We start from the raw sequence: 13,527 nt of genomic DNA on the forward strand, positions 1-13,527 counted from the left end.
TTTTTAATTAAACCAAATATCTAACACATTTAGTCATATACTTCAATTCATACTTGAAATCCACACTTTACTATTAAATTGTAACTTAAATAATATAACCTTTCAATTGACTATTTGTTTCCTCCATTTAACTTCAATTAACACACTATAAAATATAATTATAACTCCTCTGATTTAATTATTTTAGAATTGTAACTTACATCATATTTTATCCTATAAATACTCATTTTTACATCCTCCTCCACCATATATGATATTCTCAATATTTTCTTCGTTTAATTTTTAACGTTCTTGCATGGGTTGAAAGCTCAATTAAGATATCATTGTAAGAGCTTGATTATGGTTAAAACTTTTCTTTTCAATTATATTTCTTCTTCATTTTTTTCATTGTTTTTATGCTATTAAATGTATAATACATATGTATAATAATATTTTATGGCTATAAGAAAATTACTTTATCGATGGGATTCAAAAATATTGATTTCTGACCATCGCACCATAAGAAAATCAAGCTAAATAAACCATTTTCATTGTTTTACTTTATATGTTTTTTTCTTTCTCACATATTCATGTATATTTATTTTATTTTTAAAGTATGTAATTATTTTAACAAAATATTTTTTTTGTTATATTCAAACCAATTTGTAAGACATTGAAATAAATAAAATTTTACACACAAATAAAGGTAATTTTGTGTATATTTATAAGTTTACACACATACTTGGATAAATTTCAACATTTTTAGTGGTTGTTTTGATAAAGTTTGAAAATGGGGTAAATTTAAAAAGTGGTATTTTTAAAGGGGTATTTTTTAAATTCTCCCAATATCATTTCTATTTTTATCATTAACAATGTTATTGTTTTATAAAAAAATACTGAAAAGTACTAAAGAAAATTACTATCAAAACTGATTAATTGAACAATTAATTAACGAATAAATTCAAAAGATATGGATGTATGCTTCTATTGTATGATTTAAATAAATAACATGTAAAAATGTCATAAGCATTAAAATTTATTTAATCTATTTTTATAAATAATAAATAAATTAAAATAATTGAATAAATATACAACAACCCGCGCATATGCGCGGGACATTACCTAGTTACTACAACAAGTGGGTAGACAAGCAATTCATAGACAGGAACCATGGAAGCGTCACATTTTAATTGATTCACAAAAGATTTGTGATGTCTTTGAAAATGATACAGTAAGTTCTTCTTTCTTGTATTTGTGTTATTCCTTTGCTCCTTGTAATTTAAAATAATTTTACTAGTTTACTAATAATATCATTTTTATTTGATATTTGGTTTAGGGCACTGGGGATGTGTCCGGCATTTCATTTGATACAACAGGAATCATCGAAGTGTGTATAAGTGATAGAGCTTTTAAGAGAATGCGGAATCTTCGGTTCCTCCGTATCTACAAAAGCAGAGTTGATGGGAATGATGATAAAGTGCACATACCTAACGAGATGGAGTTTCCGCGTAGTCTAAGGTTACTACATTGGGAGGCATATCCAAGCAAGAGTCTCCCTAGTAGATTTTATCCTGAATATCTTGTCGAACTTGATATGAAGTATAGCAAGCTCGAGAAGCTGTGGGATGGTATCCAAGTTAGTGAAAATATTAACTTACTAAGAAAATATACATGAGTAATTATGTACATACTATCTCTTCGTGTTATGTGATGTTCTTCTTTGTGTTTTGTGTGGTTTTTTTTTTACCTTTTAGCCAATTGCAAATCTCAAGAAGATGGATTTGCATGGCTCGGTAGATTTAAAGGAACTCCCGGATCTTTCAAAGGCTACAAATCTTGAGACGTTGGAACTATCAATTTGCAAGAGTTTAGTAGAGCTTCCACCTTCTTTCTCGAATCTTCATAAACTAAAGAACTTGGGGATGAGTTATTGCATAAACCTGGAAGTCATTCCAACGAAGTGGAACTTGGAATCTCTTGAATCCCTCCACATGAATGGATGGTCACGGCTGCGAAATTTTCCATATATAGGAACATCAAGATTTTCGATATATCGGAGACATCAGTGAAAGATGTGCCTACATCAGTTACGCTTTGGTCTCAACTTGAGTTTTTCAATGTCCATGGCAATGAACAACTCAAGACACTACCTCAACTCCCCTTGAATATAACTTTTCTGTGCTTGAGCAATACTGCTTTTGAAAGTATTTCTTGCTGCCTCAAAGGTCTTCGAAAGTTAGCAGAACTTAGACTTTATGGCTGCAGAAAACTCACATTATTGCCAGAACTCCCTCGTTCACTCAGGTACCTTTTAGCACAAGATTGTGAATCACTTGAGACCATATTTTGCTCTTTGGACACTGAAAATGCGCACCTCGATTTCACCAACTGCTTCAAATTGGACCAACAAGCACGAAGAGCAATTATCGAACAACAATCTTTCGGATATGGGTCGTCATGCTTACCTGGAAGCAAACTGCCTACAGAGTTCGAACATAGAGCCATTGGGAATAAGCTGACCTTTCCTCTTTCTGCTTTCTCAAGTTTTAAGATTTGCCTTGTTATTTGCCTTCACCAGCAAAATGAAGAATGGTGTGATGATCCCCGAGTTTTATGTCGCCGAGTGCGCAAAGGATACTTGTACCCCGTAGAGGATCTTGCTTGTGGTATCTCCAGAAGCCAAACTAAACATCTGTTTATTTTTCACTCTGACTCTTTTGACGAATACATATGGCTAGAAGTTAGCAAAGAGATAACGTTCAAATTCAACAGCAAATACCAAGACTTTGACATTTTTGAATGTGGTGTTCAGATCTTGACGGATAGAACCTATGGAAGCAACACTGAGGCATATGGCGATGAAGAAATTGACAATAATATAACTACGGATGATGATGAAGACGATTATTAATACACATCAAATTTGATTAATCACTAACAAATAAATACTTCCTCCGTTTTAAGTCAAAATAATTTGTTTTACTTTAAGTGATGTTTTCAACTTTTTAAGCAAAAATTTAAATGTTTAGTAATATTTTTTAATCAATCATATATTACATCATATTTTCTGTTAGTTGATTTCATTTTAATTAATGATGTTTTAATGGAAAATGTATAAATTATATGTGTTTTTTTTAGTGTAACAACTTTAAACATCATTTAAAAAAGTATAGAAGAGAGTACTTAATTATAATATAGTAATAAATATAAAAATTAAACCTAAGTTGGTCATAAAGACTTTATTGGTTTAAGCTTACATGAGTTTAGAGAAACAAGTAGTTAAAGTTTTAAGACCACCATTATCTATGGGCTCTTGACCAACTCTTAACTTAGGATTTGTTAAGAGTCGTTTATTTGGTTATGAGCCCATGTATAATGGTGCTAAGTGGTATTAAACATTAAAATGAGTGTGTTAGGCTGTTAACAATAGCATATGATTTATGATTTGATTGAGTAAGCGATTAAGAAAAAAAATAAAAAAATTACCAAAATAAATATAAATATAAAAGATATAAAAACACCGATGACACAAACATGCGTTCCCGTTCAAATACCCTAAATCTACTAGTGTGCCGTTTCGATGACATAAAATGACACGCATGTCTAAACGCTAAATACTAAAATAAAGCCAAATGTGGTCCACCAGAGGTTAGTATACTGCCGAGAACAGAAGATCACTGACACCCGATCCATCTAATCGCATTTTCCCCATTGGGTGCTTTTTATCTCTTCGGCTCAAACTTCAACAAAAACTAAAATTAAATAGAAAAAAAAAAAACACAAAATCTACAATTTGTTTGTTATATCTTCCACACGCTCAGTCTCGGAGCTGTAACAATGGCGGCAGCACTGGTGGTTGACGATGATTACCTCAAGGAGATAGATAAGGCTCGCCGTGAACTCCGTGCTCTCATCGCTAAGAAGAGTTGCGCTCCGATCATGCTCCGATTAGCGTAAGTTTCCTCTTTAGTACGGACGAGGGTTTTGATTGAGAAAAATCTCGCGATGTTTTTGTGAATTTGATTTGTTAAAGATGGTTCGTTGGTTTTGGTTTTTGTGAGAAGGTGGCATGACGCTGGAACTTATGATGCTGAATCGAAGACTGGTGGACCTAATGGCTCGATTCGGAACGAACAGGAGTATAGTCATGGTGCTAATAGTGGTTTGAAGATTGCTCTTGATCTCTGTGGTGCGTTTTTTTTTTTCGTTTTTCCAACTCTGTGGTGGATTAAGGATTGGAGTTGAGATTTGAGTATTTGATTGAGTTCTTCGTTTTAGGGATTCTGTTTACTTAGCTCGGAACGTAATATATCATATGGTTTTTGAAATCTTGCTAAGTATAGACATAATCGTTGTATACACTGACCTTGAGATGACTATGTGGTGTTGATGTATCAATTTGTCATAAGATGACTGTTTTCTTATGATTCTGATGTTGATTTTTTTGCTGTTTCAGAGGAAGTGAAAACTAAACATCCCAACATCAGTTATGCGGACCTATACCAGGTAATTAAAAACGAGTTTTGCTTTTGTTTATGATTGCATAGTCGTATAAGTATGACTTATGGTGTAGAGACAGGGGAATTGACTATTGTGTAAACTCATCAAGATGCTAGATTAAGTTGGTTGAGTTGTGTGATTGCGGTCCTCGGTGTGTAGAAACAGGGGAAATTGACAGTTGTGCTTCAGGATTGAAAATATTTGTGTTATTTGCAGTGTGAAAACATTCCTAAATTTGGCTGTGTCAGTAAAACTGCATTAACATTTCAATTGGTCTCCTTAAACTATTCACTCATCAGTGGTGTTCTATTTAGCCCTGGACTTACTAGGCTTACATGTTTTTGCTTTTACACCTATATCACATTTTCTAAGACTGAACATCTCATGTATTGTACCACCTTTTCTTCCTTTGGCATCATAATGTTAAGGCTATAGCTGTGAATATCCCAAAACAAGTGTTTACAAGCATGGTGCTATATCTTATGCAAGCAACTTTCGGATCTCAGTCATATTCACATGAATTTGATTCGGTCATTTTCAGCTTGCTGGTGTGGTAGCGGTTGAAGTTACTGGTGGCCCTGACATCAGTTTTGTTCCTGGCCGAAAAGTAATATTGTCATTGCCATTAAGATAAATGGTATTACAACTTACTATCATAAGCAATTAACTATAAATTAGCTGTATGTTTCTCTCTTATAGGATTCAAACGCCTGCACTGACGAAGGAAGACTTCCTGATGCTCATCAAGGTTGGAGGGTCATGGAGTTTGCACGATGTTCAACAAACATTCATTTTGAATGTTATCTTCCTTAATGAGGGTTTGAAGTTATGTCTGCTATTTTGCATGTAGGTTTCAAACATCTCAAAGATGTCTTCTACCGGATGGGACTGTCTGATAAAGATATTGTGGCACTCTCAGGAGCTCATACTCTGGTAAATACTTGATTTCACGATTCACATTTTTTGTTTGGTATTTAATATATAAGTTACATATGCAGATTTTAATTAGATTACAATATGTAGGGAAGGGCTCATCCAGAGAGATCTGGTTTTGATGGACCATGGACTCAAGATCCTCTAAAGTTTGATAACTCATACTTTGTGTAAGATCCTCTGACAGATTTTGTTTGGTTGGAGAAAACAACTAGTTGTTTTGTTCACTGATGTTTAAACCATGGTCATTGTTGGTACTACAGGGAATTGCTGAAAGAAGAAGAGACAGAGGGCTTGCTAAAACTTTCAACGGACAAGACATTGTTGGAAGTCCCTGAGTTTCGTCATTACGTCGAGCTTTACGCAAAGGTATAATTATGGGAGTCTATCTTTACTCTGATCCAAAAATCCGATTCAAGTATCAATTCGCGTGCAAGCTGCATCGACTACAAGCTAAGATTATGATGCAGTTGCATCTTGATTTCTAACTTTTGCCTCTCAACAGGACGAAGATGCATTCTTCAGAGACTATGCAGAGTCACACAAGAAACTCTCAGAGCTCGGGTTCACACCAACATCTTCAGTCACTAAGGTGATAACAGACAACAGCACGGTGCTGGCACATAGTGCAGTCGGGGTTGCAGTCGCTGCTGCTGTGGTGGCCTTAGGCTACTTCTACGAAATTCGCAAAAGGATCAAGTAAATAAAATAGAAAGAAGAAACGATTCTCCTTCTTATATCTCTGCATTATCGTTTAATTTTCTTATGATATAACTTTTTAATCCTTAATTTTCTTTTTAACAGCAAAACATTTTTTTACAAATTCAAAAATTGGTACAACAAATCAATGCATTATTTACGTATATCTACTAAACATAATTACATAATGTATAAAACCGTTCAACGAATCCTTAGTTCTTCTTGTCACGGCCACACTTGACTTGTACAGCAAGCTTCTTCGCAACTTTGGGACATGAATCCTTTTTATCTTGCTGGAATGTATTCTTGTTCACCGGAATCAAACACTCTGCTTTGCCCAAACAGTACTGCAAAAACGAAAAACAAAAGTTTGCGTTAAGTCTCCTCATGTAACATTAGGTATAAACATAAGCCAAGTTTGTATTTTTACCTTCTCGACCACTTGCTTAGAGACAGGAGCATTACAACTTCCAAGAGTGAAGTTTCCACAAGTTCCATTGGGATTTCCGAAGCTAGCGAATTCCACAGTGGTAATCTTCTTTGTGCCGGAACATTTGAGACTAGCCGTGAGATGCACGTCATCGGTGATGGCTTGGAGCTGGTCCTTCTTCTTGGTCCAGTGTCGGACACTAGGAGTGTAGTTTTCTCCAATGTAAGAACATACCGTGTCTCTATTGATGATAACAAAATCGATAAGCTCTGGCTTTACATTCGGTTCTTCCTCGAATATAACCAGAAGGTTTTTCTTGGGCTTTAAGAAAGACCTAGGGATGTGATACTCAATTTGGGTAGGTTGTCCTAATGGCGACAAAAACGACATCCAATATCGACCAACACCTTGTCCATTCACCCAAATCAAACCTTTCCCCATTCCATTCATCCTAATTGCTGCTGCACTTTGGCTCTCTGGCGCATCAAAGTATGTCTGCAATAATATCTCAAACATTGTTCATTAGGTTACAATTCTTGTTCCTCAAGTTACCTTGCTGAGAGTTATGAGTTTTTTTCCCACCTGGTACCATGTAAGTCCCGGTGCTTTTCCTGAGAGTTTCTCCCATTTAACCTTCTCCAATCCTTCCTTGGCGTGGATTCCGAGCTTTTCACCTTCCATACCCACCTAAAAATTTGGAAAATCAGATCAAAAATCTCCACGACAATCGAGATTGTAATTAAGATTCATGACAAACCTTGTTTCCCCATGTGTTTTCTTCAGTGAGATCAAGTGGTCCAGAGCTCAAACCTACGATAGAAACACTACGAGGACCTGTGTATCTATGCTCCATATAAGATCCACTATCCTGTTGATACAAAACATTCACATATCTCATCATCAAAACTTACATGTTTTCGTTATTATATATGAAATCATTTTTAAAGTGTTTCTTACTGGAAATCCAGTTAAAACTCCTAGCATGGTGAGGTGGTTCTCTCCTTCTTTTAGAGAAACTGGTTTCTGAAAGACGAAACTCTTCTCTTCATGGCTACCATGTCCACTTCCTGAACAACTTCATTAATTAGGTCAAGTTTTTGTAAAAACATCAAAATGTTTTACCCCATCAATGGTTCTCAATCTTACCAAGGTATTCTCCATTGAGCCATACATGCAACGCGTGGCCAAGACTAGCGATCCTCACCGTAGGCTTACCTTTCGTCTTAGAAAGGTCACTATCATCTACTTTAAAGCTGCATGGAAGATTAAACAAATAGGTATTTGATGTTTCTAAATGTGTCTAGAAGATTTTTTCATTTCATAGGTATACATATACTCACAATTATATCCTTACATACCTTGTTGTGTACCATGCGTAATCAGTCTCGTCTTTGGTCAAACCGTAGAGCTCAGCGGGTACATAAGAGTCACCTTTAATCTTACTCGGCACTGTCTCCGTGAACACTTTGAAATCAAACTTCTTATTCGCTTTTTTCGACTTCATGAAGTTTCTTGAAGTATGCTGAGAGACGATCTGAAAAACAATAGCAACCAAAATAAACTAAAAATTCATGATTCATTTATTTTTCTCTTAGATGAATTTGTGACAAGATTTTGAATTTATCATCACCTCCGCGGTGTTATAAACAACGGTTTTGCAGTCAGGGAGAATACTGATGGAGCGAGGTGGAATAACATATTCCTTTCCCTTAAATTTGATGGTTTCTGCTGCTTCTGTGTTATTGTTAGCCAGAAAAGCTGCACAAACTTTAGTTCCAGGCTGCTCGTAGTATCGAATCTGCGATTACAAAAATACATAAGTTAAAATCAAGAAACTGATTCTTTCTATGTATATTTTCTCAGAAAGATTTAAAACTTCAATGATGCATATTGAAGAAATTACCTCTGTTTCATTGTTAGGCTTCTCGACTCGAGACTGTCCCCAAAGAAGTGCCTTCTTGCACAAGTTAAGCGCGTTGTGAAGATGCTTTAGATGACCGTACTTAGGCTCCTTTTCCAATCCTGTATCCAACAAAAAGGGAAAATGATCATATGTATATTCGATTTTATGCATTCACAACGATCATATGCTATAAGTTTTTTTTCATTCTAGTTTTACCGTATTCATCAAGAGGTGCATCATCGTAGTAACGAGTGGTCACATAATGTGCAGAGGTTCTTCCAAAGTTGGTACCTCCATGATACTATAGGAAAGCAAAAATTGGACAACATCCTTAAACATATATATCTCTTTTTCGATTCGGTTTTTCGGTCCCTTACCATATAGTAGTTAACATGGGTTCCATTCTTGGAGAAAAACCTAGCAACAGAGTAGGCTATATCTTCTGCAGATCTTTGTGTTGGGGGATCGCCAAAAACGCGGAACCTACAATCAAAATTACAAGAGATTAATTCTCTTTTTGTTTCAAGAAGATACTAATAGAGGAGTTCAAGTGAAGAACTCACTGAGTAGTCCAGTTCTCTGTCCACATAGATGGCTTGTTGTCTTTGTTTGGACCAGGGAATGTATCACCGCAATGTCGTCCATTACAAGCGTTGATCTGTTAATATCATTGAAGTTCTTGATTTAACATTTTGTGATTTATATCTTTATAGTCATGAATATGTGTTATAAAAGACGACTTACCATAGGATCAGGAGCATCATTTTGCTTACACATAACCCATGGGATCCCTAAATCCATCGAGTGTACCAATTTAGATGCCCACTTGATGTAGTTTAACCCATCTTCTTTATATGCTCGTTGAACCGCACTATACTCATTCTCTATCTGAATCCAATTTACAAAAAAAATTTCAAAACTTTTATGATTCATATTTTACAAATGTGTTTTTAAGTTTTTGATCTTTATGTTTTTCTTTTGTCAATGTTACCTGTCCTAGTATAATGGGACCTCCTTGTGAAGCAAAAAGCTTCTCCTCCTTCATCTTGTCAAGTATCATCCTAACATACCTCTCTGTATGTTCCTACAAACCAAATAGTTTTCTCCATTTTCTTTAATTGTTCCTCTCGTCACACACATATCTAAATATCATACATACACATATGTGTAAAACAAGATACCTTGAAAGGTTCATTATCGGTACGGAAGAAGATCCCGGGAACTTCTCTCAGCCAGTAAGGAAGTCCTCTGATGTTTTCATCATAACCATAACAAAGAAACATATATGTCACATATACAAGAGACTTTTATTAGCATTTTGAGAGAATAAAAAAATGACATAACATATAAAACATACCCATGAGTCCATTCAGCTTGAATAAAAGGTCCAAGCCTCAATGTTACATACATACCATTCTTCTCAATCAGTTTTATAAACTTCACCAAATCGGCTCTACCCGAAAAATTGAACTGTCCCAACAACAACAAAATAAAATTTCCTCAAAACAATGAGATGAATCTTTATGTGTGTTTTTGTTATCTTTGTCAAAATTTTAAATTACCTTTCCTTGCTCAGGCTCATGCACGTTCCAAAAAGTATACGTCTGAATTGTGTTTAACCCACCTTGTTTTGCTCTCTTGATGATGTTTGGCCACATCTAAACAAAATTCTCAAAAACTAAGTCAAAAAAGTAAAAAAGATGAAAAAACTATAACCAAGAATTGTATTAGTAACTTACTTCAGGAGTGCTACGAGGGTAATGGATGGAGCCAGAGTAAAGGAGTTCTCTATTTCCATTGACGATCAAAGACGTTCCATCATAAGTTACTTCTTTCTTTTTATCGACCGTCGACGACTTCTTCTCTTTCTCTTTGTCATTGCTCGAGAGAGCTCCAGAGAAGGAGAGGAGAATCACGAGAATGGCTAATAAAAGCCATGAATTATCATAAGAATGTATTCTCATTTCACTATTTTTCTTCTTTTTTTCTTGTTTTTGTTATAGTTTTTTAAACCCAACCAAAGGGATCACTTTCCTTGTCGAAGGAATTATAAAAATAAGGAGAAGTCAAATAATAGACTTTTTAAGAAAATGAATTAAGAGAATGTTTGGTAGAGAAACATAAGGTTTCAGAGAAATTCACGCATCTTAATTTGAGATTTTTTCACTTTTATTTTTGTAAATTAATAACTCTCCCTTTTTTATTTCTTTTATTTAATCCTTTCGTTTTGGTTTTGGTTGTTTCGTTGAATTTTCTAATTTTAAGGTTTTTTGTTTGAAGAGCCCTAATTTTGTGGGCAAACACACAATGTCTTCTCTCAATCAAAGGTTCTCTCACTACCAAAAAGAAATGTGAGACAATGCTTATGTTGAGAACGTACGTACGTAGACACTTGGTTAAGGGCTTACATACCAACGTTCAAAACGTAGGGATCTAGTGGGTTAGACTAAAACGTTCACACCACATAAAATAGTTTTGTTAGACTACTATTGCCAATCAACTTGGATCAGGTCGTTGGATAATTTTTTTTCGAATCACGACTCACGATAAAAGAGAATAACCTAACATGCTATCAAATATAATACTATAATGTACATGTATAATCAAACATAATGAATGAGTTAAGTCTCTAATTTATTAACATTACCTAATTTGAAAATAGGGGCATACACGTTGCATTGGTTTTTACATCAATGAGCTAGTTTTGTCGGCCACTCATGTACTAAATTAAAACATTAACACATGTTTCAAAAGCTTCAAGCGCAATATAAGCTCTTGAGATTCCTCATCACCACACAGCTAATATGGCTATGGGTAAAGTAGTAGAGATGCCTTGTCTCGACCATAATCTATCTAGAGTGACATTTGGGGTTGAAGATAAACCATCTTGTGATGGTTGCGGTGGAACAGAAGGAGTCGGTCTAGCCTGCAAGCGATGCAACTTACAGGCGCACGAGGAATGCATCGAGTGGTCACTCAAATTTGCCGGTCACTCTAACCACCACCTCAGGAAGGTATCTCCTGAAACACTCGACTATACTAATGGAAAATGTCATTTGTGTGGAGAAATCCCCTCGAAAGCGTTCTATCATTGTTCCATTTGCGACTTCAGCATCGACGAATATTGCAAGATCAACGGTAGATGTTCTGTTTTTGATGGGAGGAGCCACAAGCATCCATTCATCCTATTGCCAAGACAGATCTCATTCATTTGTAATGCATGTGGTTTGGTTGGAGAGTGTAATCCCTATGTTTGCATTGAATGCAATTTAATGATCCACAGAGATTGCATTGATCTACCGCGAATCATAAACATCAACAGGCATGACCATCGCATTTCTCTCACCTATCATCTCGGTCGGGGAAATTGGGAACCATGCGGAGTTTGTCGCAAAAAGATAGATTGGAGTATTGGAGCCTTTTATTGCAAGCGTTGTCCAAACTATGCTGTTCATTCAAAATGTGCAACGAAATTTAAAGTATGGGATATGAAAGAACTCGAAGATGTGCCTGAAAAAGAGGAAAAAATCAAAGATCCATACGAGGAAATAAACGGTGAAAAGGAAATCATTCATTTTAGTCATGAACAACACAATCTTATACTCTGTGAAGATAGAGTTGTTGATTCCAAGATGATTCACTGTTTTGCGTGCTTCCTTCCCATCTACGATGATATGTACTACAAATGCGTGCAATGCGATTTCTTTCATCCATTATACCTCACCTTGGAGGAGTCCAAGTCCTGTGTGGCATGTGGCTTACACTCACCTAATGTGTTAAGCTGTATCGTTTGTGATTTCGCTTTGGACATAAACTGTGCAACTTTACCCGCTAAGGTAAAACACAGGTGTGATGATCATTTTCTGTCTTTATGTCTTGGTGGCAACAATGGTACCGGTGAACTGTGGTGTGATATATGCGAGACAAAGACAGATCCAAAGGTATGGTTCTATACGTGTGCAGATTGTGGAGTCACTCTCCATATTAAATGTGTTCTTGGTGACTTATATTATCTCAAGCCAATAAATTACTCATATCGCAAACACTCTTACTATTACGTGAGGGACATTTCAGGTATATTTCCTACCACATTTTTCGTATAAAAATTAGTAGGATTTTACCATGTTTCTTGTAGCCTAGTCAATTTTTTTTTAAATTTGTTTTTTTTTTTTTAAAGTTTTGCAAAAGGCAACACCATGGACTGAGAAGGGATACTTTCAAGGTGGAGCAATTCCCAACAGTAGTATGACTCGACCTTTTTGTAGCATTTGTAAACTTCGTTGCACATTCCCTGCCTTTTTGGAGAGTCATTCTAAGGAACTTTCTCAACGCGTTTGCTCTTTGGAATGTCTTTTTTCACGGGGAACCCAATTTCAGTCTTGCCCTTCCAGTTCCAGCTCGTCTGCTCTGTCAAGGAACTTACAAGGGGAACTCGAGATTACAAATTTGTAAATTTGGAGGAAGAGCCAAACTAATTGTGGGTAAATGAGATTTTGCTTCATTAATCAGTTGGATAGATTGATAATGATTTTGAGGTTTTTCGTTTTGCCTAATTTGGTGGGCAAACACAAAATGTCTTCTCTCAATCAAAGGATCTCACCACCAAAAAGAAATGTGAGACAATGCTTATGTTGAGAACGTACGTACGTAGACACTTGGTTCATGATTAACCAGCTGCGATTATCAAAATGGCGACTCAAGAAGTGCATAAGAACTTAATGCAAATTTGAATTAAAATTCTAACAAAATCTAGTTGTCTCGAAACCCTAATGATGATGGATGTGATGAGGGTGTCTTGGAGAATAAGTTACTAAATAAAAGTACGTTGTGTTTTTAATTGGTATTGTCTTAAGTTTTAGGTTATGGCTTTAGATTGGGTTTTAGTTGGCATCTTAACTTTGCTTCTTGTCTATTGAATGTATCTCTGTCGCTTAATATTTTGGGACTTGGGACCAACTATTAAAATCGTTATATGTATGTATGTATGAATATCCTAAAATAACTCCTCAAAAATAGGTCAATAAAATAGTTCTAGGATTTTTCAGTGAATTAATAGTATAATTGACAACTGTTTTAAAATATA

General features: G+C 35.5%; 4 protein-coding genes across 4 annotated transcripts; 3 read left to right on the forward strand and 1 right to left on the reverse strand.

The window, feature by feature from the left end:
• Nucleotides 1-1,085: 1,085 nt before the first annotated feature.
• On the forward strand, nt 1,086-2,890 carry LOC111831549 (disease resistance protein RML1B). The gene is made up of 4 exons (XM_023786172.1): nt 1,086-1,121; nt 1,316-1,615; nt 1,734-1,939; nt 2,011-2,890. The coding sequence occupies exons 1-4, from the start codon at nt 1,086-1,088 to the stop codon at nt 2,888-2,890; spliced, it is 1,422 nt and encodes a 473-aa protein (XP_023641940.1).
• An 844-nt stretch (nt 2,891-3,734) lies between these two features.
• On the forward strand, nt 3,735-6,221 carry LOC17893627 (L-ascorbate peroxidase 3). The gene is made up of 9 exons (XM_006300125.2): nt 3,735-3,932; nt 4,044-4,168; nt 4,436-4,485; nt 5,021-5,086; nt 5,179-5,227; nt 5,330-5,412; nt 5,503-5,582; nt 5,676-5,781; nt 5,918-6,221. The coding sequence occupies exons 1-9, from the start codon at nt 3,817-3,819 to the stop codon at nt 6,113-6,115; spliced, it is 873 nt and encodes a 290-aa protein (XP_006300187.1). The 5' UTR covers nt 3,735-3,816; the 3' UTR covers nt 6,116-6,221.
• A 92-nt stretch (nt 6,222-6,313) lies between these two features.
• Nucleotides 6,314-10,445, reverse strand: LOC17893927 (beta-galactosidase 13). Its single transcript, XM_006299858.2, has 18 exons — nt 10,184-10,445; nt 10,007-10,102; nt 9,802-9,914; nt 9,626-9,692; nt 9,436-9,528; nt 9,189-9,332; nt 9,008-9,102; nt 8,822-8,927; nt 8,661-8,745; nt 8,445-8,563; nt 8,172-8,339; nt 7,900-8,075; nt 7,688-7,794; nt 7,499-7,608; nt 7,299-7,409; nt 7,124-7,228; nt 6,542-7,036; nt 6,314-6,458 (listed from the first exon to the last, which is right to left on the reverse strand). Exons 1-18 carry the CDS (start codon nt 10,406-10,408, stop codon nt 6,324-6,326), a joined length of 2,550 nt encoding a protein of 849 aa, XP_006299920.1. The 5' UTR covers nt 10,409-10,445; the 3' UTR covers nt 6,314-6,323.
• An 803-nt stretch (nt 10,446-11,248) lies between these two features.
• On the forward strand, nt 11,249-12,693 carry LOC17891160. The gene is made up of 2 exons (XM_023786173.1): nt 11,249-12,385; nt 12,622-12,693. Exons 1-2 carry the CDS (start codon nt 11,249-11,251, stop codon nt 12,691-12,693), a joined length of 1,209 nt encoding a protein of 402 aa, XP_023641941.1.
• The last annotated feature ends 834 nt before the right edge of the window (nt 12,694-13,527 follow it).

The sequence above is a fragment of the Capsella rubella genome, unplaced genomic scaffold (assembly GCF_000375325.1).
Source record: "Capsella rubella cultivar Monte Gargano unplaced genomic scaffold, Caprub1_0 scaffold_3, whole genome shotgun sequence".
Taxonomy (NCBI): domain Eukaryota; kingdom Viridiplantae; phylum Streptophyta; class Magnoliopsida; order Brassicales; family Brassicaceae; genus Capsella; species Capsella rubella.